This window comes from Pteropus medius, unplaced genomic scaffold (genome assembly GCF_902729225.1).
Source record: "Pteropus medius unplaced genomic scaffold, Ma_sr-lr_union100, whole genome shotgun sequence".
NCBI classification, from domain to species: Eukaryota; Metazoa; Chordata; class Mammalia; order Chiroptera; family Pteropodidae; genus Pteropus; species Pteropus medius.
The window spans coordinates 1,763,146-1,787,701 of record NW_024341894.1 but is presented as its reverse complement, the minus strand read 5'-3'; the positions used below and the strand labels follow the sequence as shown (position 1 = coordinate 1,787,701).

At 34.6% G+C, this 24,556-nt stretch overlaps 1 protein-coding gene across 2 annotated transcripts in view; it reads right to left on the bottom strand.

The window, feature by feature from the left end:
* ERP44 (endoplasmic reticulum protein 44) overlaps positions 1-24,556 on the bottom strand; it is a 69,708-nt gene that overhangs the window by 11,731 nt on the left and 33,421 nt on the right. For both annotated transcript variants that reach the window (XM_039855868.1, XM_039855879.1), the window contains 6 exons: positions 17,622-17,806; positions 16,254-16,369; positions 15,686-15,743; positions 14,668-14,784; positions 11,126-11,237; positions 10,139-10,280 (listed from right to left, as the gene is read on the bottom strand). In XM_039855868.1, the coding sequence (XP_039711802.1) occupies positions 10,139-10,280; positions 11,126-11,237; positions 14,668-14,784; positions 15,686-15,743; positions 16,254-16,369; positions 17,622-17,806 (730 nt within the window). The remainder of the gene's footprint in view (positions 1-10,138; positions 10,281-11,125; positions 11,238-14,667; positions 14,785-15,685; positions 15,744-16,253; positions 16,370-17,621; positions 17,807-24,556) is intronic.

Here is a 24,556-nt window from a genome sequence, read left to right as displayed (position 1 = left end):
AAGAAAGCGGAAAGAACCACAAATACATGGAGATTAAACAACATGCTACTGAAGAATAACTGGGTCAGAGAAGAAATAAAAAGAGAGATCAAGAGATACATAGAAATGAATGATAATGACAGTACAACATATCAAAACAGATACTGCAGAAATACGAAGGATTATACAAGAATTCTATGAAAAAGTATATAACACCAAATTTAATAACCTAGAAGAAATGGACCAGTACTTAGAAAAATATAACCTTTCTAGACTGTATCAAGAAGAAATGGAACATCTAAATAGACTGATCAGCAGTATGGAAATTGAAACAATCATCAAAAACCTACCAAAAAGTAAAAGTCCAGGACCAGATGGCTTCACATATTAAAAAGATTATACACCACAATCAAGTGGGCTTCATCCCAGGAGCACAGGAATGGTTCAACATACGCAAATCAATTAATGTGATACGCCACATAAGCAAATTAAAAAATAAGAATCATATGACCATATCAGTAGATGCAGAAAAAGCCTTCAACAAGATACAGCACTCATTTATGATCAAAACACTTAACAAACTTGGTATAGAAGGAAAGTACGTTAACATAATAAAGGCCATATATGACCAGCCCTCAGCTAACATTATACTTAATGGTGAAAAACTAAAAATCTTCCAAGATCAAGAACAAGGCAAAGCTGTCCACTATCGCCACTCTTATTCAATATAACATTGGAGGTCCAGTGAGTGCAATCAGGCAAGGAAAGATATAAAAGGCATCCAAATAGGAAACGAAGAAGTCAAACTGTCACTATTTGCAGATGACATGATGCTCTATTGAGAAAACCCTGAAGACTCAACAAGAACACTACTAGAAACAATAAGCAAATACAGTGAAATTTCTGGATACAAAATCAATGTTCAAAAATCCATAACGTTCCTATACTCTAATAACAAAGTGTCAGAAAAAGTGGAAGAAATAATTCCTTTTGCAATTGCAACAAAAAGAATAAAATACCTAGGAATAAAACTAATGAAACATGTGAAGGACCTATAAAATGAAAACTATAAGACCCTATTAAAAGTAACTGAAGAGGAAACAAAGAAATGAAAAGATATTCCATGTTCTTGGACTGGAAGAAGCAACAGTTAAAATTACCTTATTACTAAAAGCATTATACAAATTTAAAGCAATCCCCATCAAAATCCCATTGGCATTTTTTAAAGAAATAGAACAAAAAAAAATCATCAGATTTGTACGAAAGCACAAAAGACCCCGAATTGCCAAAGCCGTCCTGAGAAAAAAGAACAAGGCTAGAGGCATCATTCTGCCCCACTTCAAATTATACTACAAAGTGACAAAAATCAAAACGACATGGTATTGGCAGAAAAACAGACACATGGACCAGTGGAAGAGAATCAAGAGTCCAGAAGTAAACCCATATTTATATGGGCAAATAATTTTTGACAAAAAAGCCAAAAAAATACAGTGGAGAAAGGAAAGCCTCTTCAATAAATGGTGCTGAGAAAACTGGAAAGCCACCTGTAAAAGAATGAAACTAGAGTGCTGTCTATCACCACACACCAAAATTAACTCAAAATGGATTAAAGACAAGAATATAAGACCTGAAACAATAAATTGCATAGAAGAAAACAAAGGAACTAAACTCAAGGACCTTGGACTTAAAGGAGATTTTATGAGTTTGACCTCAAAGGCAAGGGAAGTAAAAGCAAAAATAAATGAATGGGACTACATCAAACTAAAAAGCTCTGCACAGCGAAAGAAACTATAAACAAAGTAAAGAGACAACTATCCGAATGGAAAAATATATTTGCAAGCAACACCTCCTATAAGGGCCTATTATCCGAAATATACAAAGAACTCATACAGCTCAATAATAACATAAAAAACAAATGATCCAATCAAAAATGGGAAGAAGACATGAACAGACACTTCTCCCTAGACATTCAAATGGCCAACAAATATATGAAAAGGTGCTCAACATTGCTAGTTATTAGGGAAATGCAAATCAAAAGCACAATGAGATACCATATCACACCTGTTAGAATAGCTATAATCAACAGGACAAGTAGTAACAAATGCTGGAGAGGATGCAGAGAAAAAGGAAGCCTCATACACTGCTGGTGGGACTGAAAATTGGTACAGCCACTATGAAAAACAATATGGAGGTTCCTCAAAAAATTAAGAATTGATCTACCATATGATCTAGCAATCCCTCTACTGAGTAATTACCCCAAAAACTTGAAAACTCATATTCGAAAAGATATTTGCACACCGATGTTCATAGCAGCATTATTCACAGTGGCCAGGACATGGAAGCAACCAAAGTGTCCTACGACAGATGATTGGCTAAAGAAGCTGTGGTACATATATACAATGGAATATTACTCAGCCATAAGAAGAGATTAATACTGCCATTTGTGACAACATGGATGGACCTCGAGATAATCATGCTAAGCAAAATAAACCAGACAGTAAAAGCTGAAAATCACATAATATCACTTATATGTGGGATATAAACCTAGAAGTAACAAATGAACAGGACAAACAAACAGAGACTCATGGACATGGACTATAGACTAGTGGTTACCAGAAGGTAGGGGGGATGTGGGGGGAGGGAAGTAGACGGGGTAAAGAAGGCGAATATGTGGTGACAGAAAGAAATCTAACTATAGGAGATGAACACACAGTGTAAATATATATGCCTTACTATAAAAATGTACAGCTGAAACATTGGATTTCATCAAGCAATGTCACCATAAAAATAAATAAATTTTTTAAAAAATTAAAAAAAAAAAAAGAACTTTCTTAGATAAAATTACATTTTGAGAAAGCACAGCCTGGACTTTTGCATCTATAGCTCTTTTCCCCCTTACTTTAGAAATAACTCGTATTTGAGTTTGTATAAAAGACTTACATTTTTAACGCCTGTAGAATAAAATTTTGTGTTCAAATAAAAAAAAAAGTTCACCTTGTATCCTGCTAAAATCACTTATTAGTTAGTTTCAAGAGCTTTTTTGTAAATTCACTGGGAATTTCTACATACACAATCATGTTATCTACAAAGAAAGTTTCTTTCCAGTTTGAACACATTTACATATTTTTTTTATTGTACTTGAATGGGCTTCCAGTATCATACTGAACAGAACTGGTGATAGTGGACATCTTTATAAAAAACAATAAAGTACTTAGGAATAAATTTAGCCAAGGAAGTAACATCATATCTGTACACTGAAAACCATAAAACACTGATGGAATAAGACACACATAAATGGGAAGATATTTGGTACTCATGGATTGGAAGAATTAATATTGTTAAAATGTCCATACCATCTAAAGCGATCTACAGATTAAATGTGACCGCTATCAAAATTCCAATGAAATTTTCCACAGAAACAGAAAAAAACAATCCGGAAATTCATATGGAATCACAAAGGACCCCAAAGCTAAAGCAATCTTGAGTGGGAAGAACAAAGATGGGAGACATCACACTGCCTGTTTTCAAAATATACTTACAAAGCTTTAGTATTCGAAACAATATATGGTACTGGTAGCTCTCTGATTTGTGGATCTATGGAAGATTTTTAATTTATACTTACTTAGGTACTTTATTAACTTTCAAAATTATCTACAACATAAATTTCTTATAATCAGAAATAAGGAACAAATGATATGCTACACACATATAGTAGACATCTTTGCTTGATTCTTGATCTTAAGAGGAAAGTTTTCAGTCTTTCACCATTAAATATGATATTAGCTGTAGGTTCTTTAGAAATGTCCTTTACCAGATAGAGAAGGTTTCCATATATTCCTAGTTCCTAATTTGTTAAGCATTTTTGTCATGAATGAATGCTGAATTATTTCAAATGCTTCTGCATGTATTTTTCTTGCTTATTCTTTAATATGCTGAATTACAATGATTGATTTTTAAATGTTGAACTAGCCTTGCAAACTTGGAATAAAGCCCACTTGGTTGTGAGATACACACACACAAATATATATATATATATGTATATATTCCTGAATCCAATTTCCTAACGTTTACTCCTTTGTAACTAAACTATACAATGTAGTGCAAACTCATTTAGTATATTGTATAAAAAACCATATTTTGCCATTTAAGTTATTTTAACTTCTGAGCTTCAGCTTTCTAATGTGTAAAATGAGAACAACCGCTTCATTTAATTATATTGTTTTTATATAGCCTTTGATTTGAATCCAATTATATTACTGCAAATAATAATCATAGCTAGTTTATAACAGCACTTACCATGTATCAGACACTGTTCTAAGAGTTGTAAATACACATTCTTTTAATGTTCACAATCTCTGAAGCAGACACTATTATTCTCATTTTACAGGCATAGGAGTGGTAAGAAGTTGCCCAAGGTTATATAACTAGCAGGTAACAGAATGGGGATTTGAATCTAAGCAGTCTGGATCTAGAGTCTGAGCACCTAACACTCTATTTCCTCTTGACTATAGTAATACTAAACCTATTGGAGCTTAACTTTTTTATTGTAAAAGTGGAAATATCTATTTTATAAGTTTGTTATAGATAATTGAGAACACATATAAAGTATAAAACAAGGCTGGTACAGTGCCTGGCTCTGTCAGCACTTGGTGTCTGTTTCACTGAAAGAACCAAATAAGGTAAAATATACTGAAGTGATTTGTAAAATATAAAGTACTTATAAGTACGTAATCAATGTCAGTTGTATGAGAAGTACATTACTTGAAAATAAGAAGGGTGCTTAGGGACATAGGCCACTGTATATATTGCCCAGTGGCTGAGAGGAAAGACACATTTAGAGAATCAAAACTACAGAGATAAATATGATAGGTGAAGAATAACAGGGCAAATGGGTAGTGATAAATATGAGGATACATTTCAGATGTGCAGACATATACAAAGTAGTCAAACTCTTAAACTTGTAAGCAGCAGATAAAATTAAAAGCAAATTAATCAAAACATTTATTGAACATCTACTAATGCTGTCACAAAGCAGCTGGTATAGCAAGAGATGATAAAAACTAATTAAATAAAATAGGCCTTTTAAGAAACTTTCTCAGTACCAATCTCTTTCTCACTGAAGAAAGAGGGGTGGGTGAGGTGAAAGACCCCTACATAATGATAAACAGAACCAGATTCTCAGAGTTAAAAGGGACTTCATGGTACCTGATTTAAATATTTTCTTCTATCTCTTTCTCCAAGCTCTTTATCATTCCATCCAATTCTTGGTTTGCTCCCTCCAAGCTCAAGGAGGCAGGCTAATTTGTCATAGCAGATGACCAAATCGCTAAATTAGTGAGATGCCCTGCCTCTTTATCTCATCACTGCAACCACCCCCACTCTCGCCCTGCCACTAATGTAGCCAATCAGTTGCTGCTAACTTTCCCAAACTGAGTAGTTTAAGAATTATGATCATAATTTTCAGTGATTTAGTGATTTGGGATAAATTACCTAGAGCCCAGAATTGGGCAACTCATTAGCCTTAGGGTAGCCTGATACATTTTCCCAGGAAGTAACTTGAAACCTGTCCTGCTGCTTTTTCTCCTATCACTGGGGCTCCTGCAGCAGCTAAGAACCCTTCAGCAAAGGTACAGATGGTAGGGTATTCACTGGCCACAATTTTTTAGAAGGTATGTTTCTCTTTAAAATCCTTCAACAGTCTTATATCATAACCTATTCATTTATTCTCTTCTCTCAGGGCATTTCTTGAGACCTGCCCCTAGGTGCTCTTAGGTTCTGCAATTACCCCCCATTCTTTTTCCATTTCAACATAAAATTTATTCCTTTACATTTAGCAAGAAGCCAATCTGGTCAGACTATAGAAAAAAACTAAGGATTTACAAATCTGTGATTTAGTTTCAGATACCAGTAAGTACTGTCTCTTCAAACATCTTTTACATTCATACTTATACTGCTTTCTATATGTACTGAAAATGTAACTGCTTTTGGTATCAAGAGTTATGAGCTTGGGACTTTGGGGTTCAATATATTCTGACATGAATCCTAGCCTTACCACTAAATAGTTGATAGTTGTATGTCCTTGCTGGTTATGTTGCCTCCCTAAGCCTCAGCTTCTCCAAAAAGGAAGAGGCAAACAGAACACTGGTAGCTGTGCCCCACAACCCCTAATGCCTTCCTCTGGCATGGGAGGAGACCACACCATAAATCTGCTTTCTCTCTCCTTACTGCAACCATATTTTCTACATTTGACCCCAGAAATGCTGAGCTACCAAGTAAAGGTAATAGTAATTACAGTAATTTATGGAAACTGCTTATCATTTAAGCCTTAATTACCATGCGGCACAATAACAATTATGCAAGCCATTAAATGTGTCAGACTCACTTTGCTGCATGTTTTATTTGATTTTTAATATTAACATCTATTCACATAGGCTCAGTTTGTAGTTCACACAGCATGTGCCTCCTTACAATTAAAAAAAAATTAGTGGGAACAGTGCCTAGAAGGGAAAATCAGGCACCTAAGGGAGAAATGAAAGAAGTAATTTGTTTCAAAGGGCTATAAATATAGTCATTTCTCTTATCTCTCTCCCTATTGGCAGGATGGGAAAGGAATATTTCCCATTTCTAGATTTCTTTGGAGAATCTTATTGGCTCAGTTTCTTTTTGCACCAGAACGTAAGTAGAATGCTGCCAGCTGATAGATTAACTTTTCTCAGTCAAGTGCCTATCTCTTGGTCCAGTAACTACAGTTGGAGAGTAGGGGGACTGGGTCATGTGATAAAAAATTCAACCTCTTTCTACATTTGGATTCTCTGAAAGACACCGAAAAGGGATTAGAAGTGCTAAAATGTTTTAAATCTGACTTTAGAACTATAGCAAAAACTTAAGATAGCCAAGGTAGAATTCTTCACAGATTTCCCTTGATGTATAACAACATTCCTAGGAATAAAAGCCAAAGTTGGGCATATAGTTTGGTTGCTAATTAGTAAACCTAACCTTTTAGTGTTGACGTCCACTAATTTGCGACTTTATAAGAGGGCTGTAAGATTCCAGTGAAGGGGAAGAGGTACAAAAACAACTCTAGATTTATCCACTACTAGAAGTAGGGAAATGTGCTGATAAATCTTCATATATATGGCCCATTGTAATGCCAAGTACAGTCACTCTACCTAGAAGCTCTTGCAGTGAGCCCAGCCACTGGAACAACACCCTCTCTCCTAAACAGCTCGTTCTTTTATCTTGAACGTGTAGCTGCAGGAAGCAAGCCTATGAAGTGAGAGGAAGAGGACACCCAACCAGCTTAGACATTTCCATCTAGCCCAATAGTCAATGCTCACACACTTGCTAAGGGAACCTAGAGAGTTCCAACTTTTAAAATTTTTAAATAAATGCCAAGATGTTAGCGAGATCTGGATCTTTAAGGTAGGTTTCTGGGTACAGCTACTCTTCCTTTTTAAAACCAGCATAGTCCTGCCCTCACAATTATCCCCTACCTCCCTATTCACAGCAAATGTTCTTGCTTCCTTAGCCAGAGTTAAGAATCAGACAGGAACTTCTGCAGTCTTCTGCTGCTGTTACTACCAACCCAATCCTCAAACAACCCCAAAGAAATGCTACACCCTTCCTTTCCTCTTACTAGAGAGGACGGTTACTTCCTTTCCTTTGCTTCTCATTCCCTCTATGCTCCTTACAGCTTTATCAATTAGTCCCTTTTTCACCTATCTCTTCAATAATTCCTCATTCCATTTGATTCTGTCCCACAAAACTTAATCATGATTAATTTCTTGTACCCTAAGAAGGGAAAAACAGAAAAGCTAAAACTTTACTTCATCCTATGTCTTTAGAGCTATCCCACTATTATTATTCTTTCTCTTTGGAAGTAGCTTCCTGCAAGAATTTTCATGTCAAATCTTCATTTCCTCACCAAATAGCCACTCTTCAATTCTTTACAATACAGTTGTGGTGTTTTTTTTCTTTGGTTAAATCTAATAGATGCTTATTCTTTTCTTCTAGTTGAGCATTCCTTCCTGATAGAAGTATTCCTTTTCCTTGATTACCATATTACTCTTCTCTGGTTTTTCTTTCTCTCCTTTAATTTCTCCTCCTCTTCCTTCACAGACTGTTCCTTCTTGTGTGCTCCCCTTCAATGTTATCAACCCTGTTCGGGGTCATCTCATCTGTTTCTATAACTTTAGCTATATCCTCACGTGTTCAAGATCCAGCCTTTATTCTCAACTCACTGCTGAAATGAATCCCAACATGTAAACTCCCTACTGGACACTCTTCTTTGTAGCCCACAGGCACCTCAAATTCAGTATGCCAAGAAAGGGAACTCATTATCTTTACCATGAGGCTGCTCCTCCACTGAGTTCCCCAGCTCAGTTAATGGCAATACAGCTCAGTTAACTGTCCATGTCAGATTCCTGGCCATCAGGGCTGGCCTTCCGCCCCCATTTAACAAGATACCAAGTCTTCAAGCTATTCCACTACAAAAGGTTTCAAAAATCTTGCTTCTCTAGCTTTAGTGCTACTGCCAGAATTTATTGAGGTAATTCATCCAAGAATCTACTGGTTATCTATCAACTCTTTTCTAAATTATTGAACAGTTTCCTAGATTCTATTTTGACCCCCTCTATTTTCCAGTTTGCATCCTGAGTAATCTTTAAAAAAAAAATACCCTCATTAAAACCCTTCACTGGATCTTCATTTTCAAGATAATGTCGCATTTTCTTAACAGCCTATAAGGGCTTTCATGAGCTAGTCTCCGCTTACTCATCGCCTCACCCCTCGGCATTCCCCTTCCCATCTACTCATATTCGGCCAACAGCCCCTTATACTTGTTTTTTCCAATGTGCCCTTTCTCCAAGCCCTCCTCCTCACCTGTGCATGATAAACTTCTGTAGAACTTTAGGACCTACCTTAGGTATCAACATCTCCAGAAACCTTGGATCAGGTACTTCTTTTCTGAACTCTGTCAGAGTACTTATCACATCATAAAACAATTGCCTGTTACCCTGTTTGTTTCCTTTCTCTATTTGGTTGTGAGTTCTTCGAGGGCAGGGATCTAATCTTAGTAAACTTTAAAACACTGGCTTATTATTATATAGTGACTGTCATACAGAACACCTGGATGAATATTTACTAAGTTAACAGGCTAAATAGCATTCTTCTGGGTATAGGTAAAGTAAATACAACTGTTTGTTAGTACTTTATGTGTTAGAACACAACCATCATCTCTCATTAATTTTTGTAACAATCACATATGTACCATCAACCATATTTTAAATGTAAAGAAACAAGAACAGAGAAGTTAAGTGACTTGCCTAGGGCAGGACTCAATTCTAGGCCCCCTATATATATGTTAGGACTGAGAATCTCCTATCAAACAACCACATCTCTACTGAACTGTGAGTGAGATAATTCATTCTGCAATAGGACTTCAAATCATCCAACTGCAATTTAATCTTTGAACATAAAAAAGGTATTTAAATAAATTTCAAAAAGAGAAGGTCCAATTTGAATTAATACTAGTATTGCTTAAAATTTTTATATATGAACATCTTTATTTTTTACCATTGTATTTGACATCTCAGAAACTGATAAAAATTTAGTATCTGTGGTAGTATTATAGTATTATAAACATAGTATTATATGTTTATTAATACTATGAATAGCTGAGCATAGTCAGAAGGCTTTTCTGTTCTTACAAAAGTTCATAGCTGTATGCCCTTATAAATGCCTAGTCATAGCCATCTTCTGGGTCTTAAATACTACTAATATTCTTGCTAGACACAGTCACAAATGAGCAGCAATATTACCAATTTTCTCTATCCTGGCCTAGGAATACATTCTACTTATCTTGATGTGCTGACAAAGACCAAACTCAATTCAGAACTAATTTCTCAAAGGTCAAGAATTTTCTTTCAGAGATTAATTTCCAAGCATTAGGATCACCTAATACTGGCATTTCTATAAGGATATCTAATAATTCTCATAGTCAACTATATCACGTTTTGGAGTGGGGTAAAAAGAAACAACCTTTTCTATCCAAATAACAAAGTATTACTGTTTTACCATAAGATTTAGAATATTCAAACAATTGTATTCAGTTCATTTTGAGACATATTAATAATTTAAAATAACCAAAATGAATACTTACAACACATCCCTGAAGTCTCCAAATACATACATATGCCTAAAGCTGTCAATAGCTATTACAGGGCAATCTGCTGGAGTTTTCTGTATGTGCAGAAGAGGATGTCTAAATTTGTCACAGTCCGCATGTAAAAAGTTTATTGTACCTTTAAAAGAAATAGAATTTGGAGATTAGAATTTTCTTAATTGTATTCTCATAAGATTGCAAATATCGTACAAAGTGACATACTAAAAAAAACCCAACATGCTTTAGAGTAATATGGATTACAAAAACTAAAACCTAAATATTACACTTAAAAGAGGTTAAGATTTTCACTCTTAGGGCAGAGAGTGTAATTTTCTTAGAAATTATATAAACTCAACCTGAATTTAAATGCTACAGTGAATTTGTTATTTTCCTTAAACAGGCACTCCTCTACTCTGTGGACTACCCAGTTCTTAGGGGTGAGTTCTAAAACTGACATCTGAACTATTCTCATGGAACCATCTTCATTTCACCAGGGATGTCCTTCCAGTTCCTACTGGTTGATTTTTAATCCAATTCAATCCCCAAAATAATTAACAAGTGACTAACTACAAAAGGAAAGTTAATGATTCCTCAGATTGCTTTCTGATGCTTTGGAAAGTCCACAGTTTCTTTCATTTAGAAATAAATGTTAATCACTGTGTAAGTTCTCCCAGCAATATGTTTGAGACTATCTATTAGAAAGGGACCAGACAAGTATTAAGATACTGAAAGAAAGTGTCAAAACTAACAGTGCCCACCCATGTTCTCACTTTTCATGCTATTTGATTTTAGGGATTATTTGATTTTAGGGAGCTAAAACAGCCATGGTTTTAAAAAAATAGCCACTATTTCATATTATCTCTCTACTAATGCCTCCCACCCCTATGTTTACATGTAAATTCAAGGGCTGTAATGGGGAAAGGGGAGGGGAAAAAAGAAAGATACAAAGAGAAAGGATGTAAATAAACACCTTAATCCGTCTACCTTTTTCACTTATTAATTGTCGGGCTACTTCATTCTGGAATATTTCTAAACTTTCTGTATCTTCTTTCATATGAAACAGTATTAGAAAAGGCAGTCCTTCTTCTGTCAATTCCTGTACAGAGAAGTATTCCGTGAGAATTATTAGGCCTCTCCATTCAGTTCTAGCTATTTTCTGGTAGGAACAATTCAGAACTCAAACCATGTAACATGCAACAGTTGCAACATCCCAGGGAAGAGGTGTAAATAAACATTATCCTTAATGCACGAAGGGGAACTCATTCCTTCCACCTGAAATACCCAAGCACTCAGAAGACCCACAAGTCTTGCACTATTGCAGGAACTGATCTGTCTTAAAGTAACCACTTGGGCTGGTGTTAGCTAGTACTGAATAAAGTCATGACACTTGAAAAATGAGTTGACTAAAGGAGAAACTGCTGGTTCTTTATCAAGATGTTGATTTTAGGGTGGGGGTAAACATGTCTTCCCCACATAGATTTTAGGGTAAACTGTCTTCATAGAAAATACTGAAAAACTGAGTGTACCAGCAGCAAATAAATCTAATTTGCAAACTTACGTTTATATTAAAGTTTACTGCAAAAACTTAACATGAGACCTACCCAAAGTAGAAAAGCGTTTGATTCAGAGCAAATAACAAAAACCCCATAATATAACCAGTTTTCAACCAATTCACAGTATTCGACACTATGAACAAAGACCTGCCACTCTGTGTATGTGTGTATGTATATACCTCGTATATACATACACATGCACACACACACACAAAAACACCTTGAAAATTATAAAGTACTTTAAAATTTTTTATTATTGTTACTGGAGAATATACAAGAGAAATGTGATGAGTAGATGGATTTTAATCATTTATTCTCTCTGACAAATACTAAGTTCTAATTCATAAGAAAAAGTCCAAAAAGGGCCTAATAATAAAGTTATTTCCATCAACTATTCTTTTGCATGTCTCTCTGTAATTTAGGAACTGCCTCAGCAGAAAGCTCAAAGTCCTTTATCCTTAAAAATCACTGAAACTGAAACCTATCTTGTAAGGGAAAAGTTTTCTTCTGGTTCTTATTTCCATGCTTAAGCCTGCTGCACTCACATACAGAACAAATTATTAAGCTTCTTGTCACATTTACCTTTTTTAAAATTGAGATATAATTCACATACCATGAAATTCACCATTTTAAGGTGTACAATTTGGTGGGTTTTATTATATCTACAAGGTTTGCAAACATCAATACTACCTAGTTCCAGATCATCTTCATCACTCCGAAAAGTAACTCCATACTCATTAGTAGTTACTCTTTGTCTCCCTCCCCACAACCTCTGGCATCACATTGATCTTTTGTGAGCTGATATAGTTTCTTCTTCCTCACTTTTTATCGCCTGGGCTAACATTTTTTCTTTTCCTCATGCACTGCTACTACTCCCCATGGTTCTGTCTTTGGACTTCTGTGTTTTAACCTGGCAACTTCAACTTGTTCAACGATCTGAATCACCACTTCTAATTGGCCTCTTATCTGTACTTCCCTGCCCAGTTCCAGTTCAGAATCCAAGTCTAGATTTCCAATTGTCTCCTTAATATTTCCATTTCAAAGTCTAATCAATACCTTCAATACTCAATATTAATGCACAGTTTCCTCCTCTTACTTCCTTATTTCTATTAGTACTTCAGTATACTTCTATTTTGGCCCTTTTGTTTTAGTGCTGGAATGCCTCTTCTAGAAAACCATCGCTGATTCTACCCCATTTCTGCCAAAGGTGAAAATGTGAATTCTCTCCTCTGAATTCGCAGAACATTTTCTCAGTACCCTTCATGTGGCATGGGGCATGTCTTTATATTACATTATCTGTACATGTGAACTACTGGACTGGTAACCCAGAGAATCTTATTCCCTTTTGCTCAAAGATTTCTGTACACAATAATGTGTAATCAACCTATGACAGAATAAATGATACAGATGTTGCTGAATAAGTAAGTACCCATTCGGAAAGAAGACTCAGTGGTCATCTCAGAAAATTTAAGAGCTACCAAGTTAAAAGTAAAAACAAACATTAGTTTATTAAACAAAAGTATGGATGAACTAACAACTGTCAGGAGAAAAATAATAAGCAGATTAGTAGTTTGAAAATGTCTATTTGCTAAACTAACTTACATACATTAACAAAGTAGCTGGTACTTTCTGCTGCTTGGGCTTCCAAGTTTACCTCTGTCCACACCAACATACTCTCTACCAAGAGGTATTAAAAGATTATGGAGAGCGATATCTAAACAACCAGATTTATAGGTTTCCTCATAATTTAAATGATTTATGTATGGGGAGTTGGAACTACTGTTTTATTAAAATTTTCTAGTCTATAACTTCAAACTCTATATTTGAAACTATTCCTGTAAGAACTGACAAAGCAGGTATATAATTATGACAAGGTACTAAATTTTTCTGAATCTCTGAGGACTAAGTGAGCTAATACAATAAAAATGTAGGTAATTCAGCTAAGCATACCTGAAGCCTAGAGAACTGAGAAAAGTAGCAAGGATGTTCATTTGATAAACTAAGAAAAACACACACAAGCAAGCTTTACTGGAATACCACCTCACTTATTTACGTGTTGTCTATGAATGCTTTTGTGCCACACTGCAAAGCTGAGTAGTTTTGACAGACTGTATGAACTGCAAAGCCTAAAATATTTATTATCTGATTCCTTTATATAATTGTCAACCTCTGACTAGTTGGTGATTATATGGGTGTGTTTACTATGTAATAATTTCTTGAGCTGTATATTTAAAATCTGAGCTATGCACTTATTATAATTCTTTGAAGAGTATATGCATATAAAAAGATTTTTGAAAATTGCACTTAAAATGTTTTTTAAAAAGTGCATTCTTTGACTGTGGGTTTTAAAAGTGGAGTAAAATGAAATGAAAGATAAGTTTCAAACATAATAAAGGACAGAGAGAGGTACCTCACAGACATAGCCCTTTGTACTTGCTCCTCCAACTTCTTAGGTTTTTGTGTTTTGTTTTTGTAGGAGTTCTAAGAGTTTGGATGTTCTTTATTACAGGCACATGGGATCACTATGGTCAGGTACATGAAAACTGATAAATGTTTTCATAACTTCATTCTTTTAGGCTAGATAGGAATCAGAAAAACCTTTTGACGGCAAAGGATTATTCATTGTATATAATTAATTGTAACTAAAATCTCCAGAGCATTGTTTCTAAAGGACATTCCCTTAAACAAGGATCTTCAACCACAGGTCGCTATCAGGATTACCTGATAGGCATTCTCAAATTCATTTTTCAGACTGTAATGAACCACTGCTATTGCAGGAAATGCAACAGAGTGGTCTTGGGACAACAAAGATAAGAACCACTGGTCTGTATTACAGAAATAACTATGATGTAGTTATGTTCGCTGTTTTATTTTTACAACTGATAAGTCTGTGATAAAATAGTAAGATGTGTAGAGGAAGTTTGCTCTTTCAGAAATCTGAATTAAAAATAACACACATTGGAAAGCCCATACCTCTCCATTTTCAAATGTTATTTCTCGAACAAGAGGAACGCATTTATCTTGAATCCAATTGTAAGTCCCATCAAAATTTGTCATAGATCCCAAGTAGACTATATCTGGAGCAGAATGCTATTACAAAAACAGAAAAAAAAAAAATTAAACAAATCTAACCTGTCTTATTGAAATGGCATTCCTAAAACCATCTATAAGCCCAGAAGCAGGTAGGCATTGTGAAAAAGAATTATCCAAATGAATTAATTTAGATATCCCTTAGAGTTGAAGATGTTAGAAGAAAATTTGGAAACTTCCAGTGAAAAATACTTGAAAAATACAAGACACTATATAAATTTAAGGTGTGGCTACCTCTAACATTAATTCCTTATAGAATCTGTTTCCGCATAGACTCAAATCAATATTTATGAAGTGCCTAAAATGATAAAAGTACCAGCCAATATTAACTGAGTAAACTTACTGTGTCTATGCACTGTTGTAAGCACTTTACATGTGTTGACTCACTCCTTGACACCTCCCCATAACACAAGTACTATTAGTATCAGAGTTATTTTTACTAATGAACAAACTGAAGCGCAGAGAGGCTAAGAAACTTTCCCCGAGTTATACACCTAGGAAAGTGCCAGGTGTGACATTAAAACTCAGTCTTATTCCAGGGCCTGTGCTCTTAACCAAACTATAACTACATTGTGAGACACTGTACTGGATTCTGATTATCTAGAGAAGGTCACACTATGTAAGCTCTTACTAATGAACTGCCCTTGCAGAAAATATAGGCAAATACCTATCTGAATTTGGAATAGGGAATGAGCTTTCTAAGCAAAAATTCATTGATATTATATAAAAATTAAAAACCTCAGTGTGCCAAAACACTGCAAACAACACTAAAATGAATATCATCGACTGGAAAAATGTCTATAGATTTCTATTTTTCTGTGTGCGAAAAATTGCAATTAAAGACCATCAGTCACTTCATATATTTAAATTATATTTTATAATTTAAGAAAGAGCAACTTACCCCTGGTGGTTTGTAGATTATGTTGTCTCCACTGTATCTTTCTGGTTTTGAAACAGTCCTAATAGGAAGACAGAAGTAGTAATAATATTTTTTTAAGAAAAATAATAGTAGTAATGTACCTGAATGAAGCAGAATTGGCTAGTTGTTTTGTAATGTATGAAATATATATTTGAACTATATACTTGACAATCAACTTTCCTACTTATAAGACTATGCCACACTAAGACTATGCAAAAGCACATTTAAAAAAATTTATTAAATAAAAATGTATTTAAAAATTTAATACAATGCAGGTTTTTTTAAAGAAAAATTTTAGTTAGCTATTTTTGTGACTCAGTATTTTATAAAGTTAGATTGGCAGTTTTAGCACTAAAAAGCTATTTTTGACCCCAGACTGTCTCCAGTAAACTGGGGATCAAAGTCACTGATGTAGGTACAAAGGCCAAAATCACAAAAAAATATTATTTGCTTTTACATCAGACTCAACGATAAATTCTCTACTTTTTACTTTAATATAGCAGCCAAACGAACCCACTCCCATTCCCACTCTCTTAATTAAGACACTTACCCAAATGCAGCAAGAAAGGCACAATCATCATGCAAAATACTGGCTACTCTTTCAAAAACTCTATACTCTTCTGAATCCTTTTGTGCAAAATAGCCAATGATATTTCTTTTGCTGCGCTGTAAAATAAAGTATTTAATTATTTTACAAACATATATAGTTTTGTAAACACGTTATTTCATTTATCCACCTATTATTCAATTATCTCCCAATGAAGTATGTCTATAAATACCTATTTTTTGCTTTTAACATTGAGTCAAAAACTATTAAAGATTACATTGGATTGAAAGTAATCTTAACTACACTCTAATAACTTATGAACATTTCCTTCAAGCATTTTATTTTAAGATTTCAAGAAACAGATAACTTTCATCAATGAAAGTCTTGTCCTAAATAAGGTGACTAATTCTAAAATAAGTTAAAATAGTACATCAATTCATAACATGTGACTGTAAGTAGAACTCTCTATGGCCTCATACTCCCTAGATATCTAGGTATACCTAAAATGTAAGACCCTGACCACTTCTTACCCAGGCCATTTCTCAGGGTTGTACTTGCAGCTAGCAACACTGAGGTATGAGATAATCTCCCCCACCAGAGATAAGGCTTACTGCTAGCTCAGACATAGAAGTTCTCAGAGTCCAGAGTTCCCCTCCCGTAACACAATCACTGCATATGCAGACATCCATCTGAGACCTATGTGTAACATCCACAAGTCTTGGGGAGCAAAGAAACAAATACAAACATGCTCACACAGTTGGCTGTGATGTGAGCAAAAGTCCTTTGTCTCTAACCCCGGAGACTTGTGTCTTCTGATAACTTCCATGAAACTAACTAGATAACTTACTAGCTTGTAAGTAGGGTAAAAATAAAATCTCAAACCTGACAATGACAATCTAAAGCCCAAACTCAATTTTTTTAAAATACTGCTTAGCATACAAAGACAAGGGTTTGCTAAGATAATTAGGGGAGCTATTTCAGAGGACATTAAAACATATATCGAAGAGATGATACAGGAGTAATTAGAGCAGATACCTAGAGGTTCTCCACTAAGGCAAATATAGAAACTTTGATTGTGTATGCCTGATGTTAACATCTATTTCTTCATAATTTAGACTACCTTTTGTCCTCAATTAATTCAAATTAGTGCAACTTTACTGTATGCTATATATTTTATCCAAAGGGTCAGTAATACATTAGCATTTCCCTTGAGAAATAATTCAAGAAAAATTCAACTTGCTAAGTCTGTTTATGTCAGACCCATTACCATAAACTATAAGAAAATGTCCAGATTCTTGGATTGCGTAAGAATTTGTTTACATTAATTAAACAGGCAATGTTCATTTGATCCAGCAAAAGTTAATAACTTACATCAAGAGTGGTGATTTCTGCTAAATCATGAAGTTCTTGAACAGGGTCACTTTTTTGTTGCCTGATGTAATCTGCAAGTGCTTTCACTGATCGCTGACCCCTGTATTCTCTCTTCATCATCATCCCATTACGAAACAATTTGAGGGTTGGGTATTTGCTTATCCTATATCTCTGGGCTATATCAGCTAAAAGAATGAAGAAAAAATTAACTTCACCCTTATACTTGGTATGGGTGAACCCATTAGCCCAACAGTACAAAATCTTACAAATATTCAGTGAGAACATTTTGGTTCAATAATTTTTCAGTGTTAGACAAAAAAATAATAATAATTAGGATGAGTTCATATTGGTTAAGAGGCCAGGCTCAGGACATACATTGCCTGGTTTAAATCCCAAATTTGCTCTTTACTGGCTGTGTAAACTCTTAAGTTGCATCAACTACCTATGCCTTAGTTTCTCATCTGTTAAGGATAATAATTTCTATCACGTAGGGTTGTTTTAAGGACTAAATGAGATAATACAAATGTATGACACAGTAAACTCTTAATAAATGTAGGTAAACATTATCATAGATATATTCTAGAAAAGAATATTAAAATGAGCAAAATTTCAATTTTGAAAAGTCATTCAAGTCACTTTATACTATGAGATTCTCTGACAGCATTTAATAAAAGAAAATTAAATTTTAATTAAAACCACTCACAAAAGCTAAAAATATTAGATTATTTGCTAGAAGAATTATAATCCCAAATGCAAATTTTGTGTAAACTAATACAATAAAACCCCAAACTTGGCAGTTTACACTAAAAAATAAATAAAATGCTTTTATTATGACAAATGAGTATATTCATAGGCAGCAAAGATTTGATTCAATCATTAAAAATCATGTTTATAGTCTTAAAGTAAGAATCTAAATCATGATCTCAATTTTCAAGAATCACAATTACTAAGATATAGACTCAAATGGAATAAATGAGCCTTTAAATTTCTGTGCTGTTATTTTTAGTAGAAATAACAGCAAATGGGAGAAATCAATGTTTTCTAGACACTGGAAAAGCTCAAATGTCATGTATAAGAATGACACTGAATTTTTAGAATGAAGCTGACCTGAGAGAGCATTGTAGTGGCCTAAGACGGCTGCAATTGTTTTTAACTGAGCAAACTGAGAGAATTCTAAAATGGTGGTGCATGCACACATGCACACATGCGCGCACGCACACACGCGCGCACACGCGCACGCACACACACACACACTTATGAAAATTCTCTAACCCTGCCTCCATTATTCTAGTAGTTATAAAATAAAAACAAAAGAAACAGAACTGCAATTTTGTTTTATGTTAGGAGATCTGATGGTAGAAACAACTATACTAGAGGGAGTCTAGTAGGGAAGCTACTGCAACAGTCCTGGCAGAAATAACAAGTCTGTCTACAAATTTAAACATTACGACCTAAAGATGCCTTAAAATTGTAGTTATGGATAGAAAAATATTAAATAATACTTGAAGACTACTGGGAAATACATGCTTAATTCTCAAACAACATCATGACAGCAGGTGTGCTGCATAATGAGGTGGCTTTTAATTATTAAGAAGCAAAAACCTTAAAATTACATTGATCAATAATCTCATAAAGGTGACTTTTTACAAGCTTTGGTCAAAAATGATTTTAAGATAATTATAATGTGACATTTTGACAATATAACAAAGAATGACTTAAGGGGTATAATAATTTTTTTATTAACTGGATGGATCAAATGTTAAAATGGATGTCAAAGGAATTATAAATTTCAAAAGGTTAATAGCTAACTGATTGGAAAATTAGCATGTACCTTTGCTTTACTGGTCACTTACACGCTTTGATGGGTTCTGCCTGCCTGCCTGCCTGCCTGCCTCACTAATGTCCAGCAGAACTCCAAATAGAGAAACTGCCTCATGCTCTTGTCTTTACAGTAGTGTCCCTCCCTGCTGTGATTCATAGCAGACAGTACAAAGAGGCAAATGATTTCAACAGGAAGGTCTCACTGTTCTTATGGTTCCAGGATAAAGACCACTGCTGCCTATGTACCTTTTTCCATTCCTAAACTATGCCCTCCTCACAAGGAGGAAAAAAAATCAAAACAAAAACACAACAACAAAATAAAATCCTAAACAGAACAATTACAAAGAAAGAGTAGCAGTTACTCGGGACTCAGGTTAAGCCTGCACATCCAAGTTGTTTTATGTACATGAACTCTTTACTGTATATTTCTTTATTCCTTTCTTTTAAACTTTTTAATTGAAATAGATTTGACATATAACACTGTATACGTTTAAGATGTACGATATGTTGGTTTGATACATTTATATATGGCAGTATTGCAATATGATTGTCATTGTAGCATTAGCTAGCACTTATATCACTTCCATTAATTATTATTTCTTTTTTTGCAGTGGGAATAATTAAGATCTAGTCTCTTAGCAAGCTTGAAGTTTTTAATACAATATTGTTATCTACAGTTATTTTCTTGCTCTTAATGCCTCATTTATACATACCTCTTCTAAAAGCTCAATTTACAATGTGGAAAGTTCAAGTTAGCAGATAGGTGAGAGAGTAACTGTGGTGTCTGAGAGCATGTGCTCGCCTAATTCAAGGACAATTACAAAGTACTTTCCTAAAAATGCTAGGAGTCTGAATGTTCTGCTAGGAGTCTGAATGTTCTGCTCTAACAAGCAAATCATTTATGAATAACTCTTGCCATACAGCCTATAGCCACTGGAGGTCAGCAGAGAACCCGGACCCACCAGGGGCAGACTGATGGGACTTCTTCATCTAAGGTAGTATATCCACCAGGGAGAGTGATGAATTCTACTCCCAAACTCCCCAAATGAGAAGGCTGCAGAAGATGAGATAAAATGAGATCATGATCCATAGCTGAAGCAAGGGTAAGTTTTAATTTTATGTGTATGTAGAAATTTTGGAAAAAAACACAGAATTACAAATAAGAAAATAAGAACCATTTGTAATCCAACAACCACAGGAGGAAACCACTATTAACATTTTGGTTATATTTGCTAACTGAATAAAAGTTGCTTAACTAGCAGAGAAATTTCAATTTAGAAAAAATAAACTAAGGTTAGACAAAAGTAAAATGCCTGCATCAATACTTGCATGGGTATTAGCAGTTTGGAAGAAAATCCTAGAAGAGTAAACACTCTTTAATCGAGAGCATTACCAACACCTTTAATGGCACAGAAGCTGATATCGTGTGGAAAAACTCAAAAATCAATAACAGAATTGGAAAGTGATGCACAAGAGTAAGATTCTGAATGTGAAACTATTTCAGGATTATTTGAACAAATTTATTTTTCTTTTATCACATATTAATGATATGACAAAAAATCTGTATCTAAGTCCAAATAGTTCTTACAATAGACATAAAAAGTTTTAAGTGATAAAGCATTGTATTGTAGTTCAGTTTTATGTTTTTTCAGTTACAGATAAAAGTGACTTATAATCACTGACAACTTAGATTTGATGAAATATTGCAGAATACACTTTATTGTATTATTGGGAAATAATGAAATAACCTATTTAAAGTACTTAGAGTAGAGTCTACAAAACTAACAGTTTATAAATGCTGGCTACTATTTATAACTCATTTGTCCATCCATCTATTCAACAACTATAATTGAACACTTAGTATGTGCTAGGCACCAATCCAGTGTTAAGGATAGACGGGTAAAAAGATAAGGTCCCTGCTCTTACAGAGTTTACATTTCATCATTATGATTATCAATAACATTACTACTGCTGCTGTTACTACTTCTAATTGTTTCCACAGACCAGACTCTCAAAGGAAATTCTTAAAACTCTTAATATATATGTACACAAAAGATGTGTAAGTTTAGATTCCCTAAGTATAATATAAGAGGAACCTTCTATAATGTGAACAGAAATATATCTTCACGAGACATGCAGAGATTTCTCTTATGGGTCCTCCAGATGGAAGAATCTAGAAGGGCAATTGTCAGATCTGTGACAAATATGAAACCCGACATCCCAGTCCTCTGCAGGATGAGTGAGGATGCCTGCTCTGCTGCCGTCACATAAATGCCCTCTGAGCAGTGGGAAGAGGTTGTCTTCAATATTCTCTCTTGATTGTCTCTTTAATTGCCCTGACTTACTTTCCCTTTTTCTCTTCCTTCTACTTCTCTTACTTTGTTCTTGACATTAAATACAATAAATAGAGAATTTAGAGTCTTAGGAAGTAAACTAAATTTTACTACTAGGTGAGGGTTATTCAAGCTACAAGCTTTACACTGGAATTTCAAAAATATACCTAAGTTTAAACTGTTGGATGCTTCCTGATGACACTCCAGTGTCAGTCTGTGTTCAAAATTGTCTTTCTACAGTTTCTAACTTTTTTGGTGGGTGGGGTGAGGGTGGGTGGAGGAGGGAGTAAAAGCTGCTGCATCCAGCTCATACACAGAAACAAAAGGGCTGACTAGGTGAAATTAGCCTATTATATCCACTCTTGCCTTCTTTCTTTCTCCAGTTCCAAGTTCTTAGCCTATTTACCTGAACCTCTCAACAAAGAAAGTCCTATGAAGGGCATAAAGAAATGAGGTAAGGTAGGATAGAAAGCACTCCACAGGATGCCGCTAGGTTCAAGAGAGGGAGATAGAAGGAAATGTGGGCAGCAAACCAAAGGGTCTCCTGTAATTATGGACTGAGATGGGTTTTCCTGATCACCTAGTAAACTGGCATAGAGGACAGCTTCAAAAGAATTCCCAAGAAAGTCTAAGAAACATACAACACCACCCAGAGGGCGTACTTTGAAAATACTCACTTGAAATGTTTTATGAAAATTAGTGCCATTACATTTTTGTATTGTTATATAATTATGCTGTTTGTTTCTTGACTTTATGGTCTCACCTGATCTTAAATTCTTAAACAGGGCTAATAAAGAAAAAAACTAACACAGCATTGGCAGAAATTTCCAAATGCAAGACAATATACAAGATTCGTTGCTAAGATAGACAGATTTCATAACTAAATTCAGATGTCACACCTCAACTCAAATTTGCACTCGTTATGAAGTAATAGTCGTTAAAAGATTTTAAAAATTCAATGCCAGCAAAGGTTCATACATTTTGCTACATTAATTTCTTTTAAGAACCTATACACATCTTTCAGTATTTACTGACAGAATAAGCTCGTTTTCCTTATTTCAGCTACTGACAGGATTTACTCTATTTCCTAATACTAGGCCATCTTTGTATTTCTGGCAATAAATTCTACTTGGTAATGGCAGAATATTCAAAAAAGGCACATTTGCCTTCCATAACACCCAATGGTAAGGCAGAGATGCTAACGTCCAAGAGATGGCATCTCATGAAAGAAGGTGATTTCGTGACCAACAAAATGGCCTCAATTATCATACCTGCTCATGGGAGGTTTTCACTGAAAAATTGAGACAGCAAAAGAGAACTCTAGGTCAGTTTCCAAAAGCGATCAAGTGGCTCTAAGTATTCCTCAAAATGCCAGTAAAAGTCTATTCAAGAATATTCTTTTTAAAATTCAATAATTCTGTTGAAGGTCTTTTATCAGTTAAAGTAAACAGAAATTATAATTAATAATATCACAGTACACTTGCACAGTGCGGATTTCAGGCTTCTTCTACATACATTTTCTTAAAAACTCTGAAGTAACCAAAGAGAAATATAGGTTCAGTGACTTTTTATACCAACTTTTTATTTTGAAAATATTCAAACTTACAGAAAGATGAAAAAGTAATGTAATGAATACCCGTGTAAGTTTACCCAGATTTAACATTTTACAACATTTGGTTATCACATTTCTCTTTCTTGCTACACACACACACATTCTTATGGTGGGTGCTGAATCAAGTTGAGTGATTTGTGTTAAGTAACTTGCCCCACTGTATATGACTTAGTAAATAGTGGGCTTCTGGTACTAGAACAAAGGATTCTACTTTAGTAGGGGGCTGGGCCACACAGTATAAAAACAATAATACCACATACGAGTGAATTCTATTTTTGTTAATACATTATCCCATTATAGATCATTTAAACAGACTATTATATAATTCATAACAGACAATTTCAGTCATCTTTAAATAGAAATTGGGTGCATTCTCAGTTTCTATGAGAAATTCAATTTAAATTACTTTTTTTGACCTTCAAAACATAGTAGTTACCTGGTAATAGCTATGTACAATCTAGCTCTCTTCATTTACTATGTAACCTTGGCAAATCATTCGGCTTCTCTAAGGCTTTCATTCAGTGTCATCATCTGCAAAATGATAATATACTCCAGCTCTGTGAAAGTCCAATGTTCATTTTTACCTCAGAAACTTCACACCTACTCTTCCTTTTGTCTAAAACACTCTTCTTCCCTTTAAAAATTCCTACTCTTCGTTCTGGTGAGGACTTCTCTATTTCCCCAGATTAAGTTAGACTCATATTACTATCTCACAGCACACAAAACCTTCCCTTCAGAGCAGTTATCACAATGAGCAATTGGGTATTTATTGCTCTTACCTTTCTGGGTGTGTTTGGTTCATTGCTTTATCTTTGGAACCTACCACACCGCATTACAAAGGGTAGGCATATAAAAATTTTGTTGAATGAATGAATAATACTAATACTATTTAACTCAAGGGGTTGTGGCAAACATAACTGAAAATAATACATGTAAAACATGCCCAAATCTAAATAAACACTACATAACATAAACAGTAGTTTTCCCTAGCAATTTGACTAGAAACTGTATAAAAGATTTTTTCCCAAGAAATAATACTATTACTTTGAATGGAAGGTCTGGGTGTTACAGTGAGTCAGAAGTGAGGCAAACTGACTAAAGTATTAGCAGGCAGAATAGAGCAGGCTGCCACAATGCTAGACAGGTGATTAATAAGAATGAGACATCTG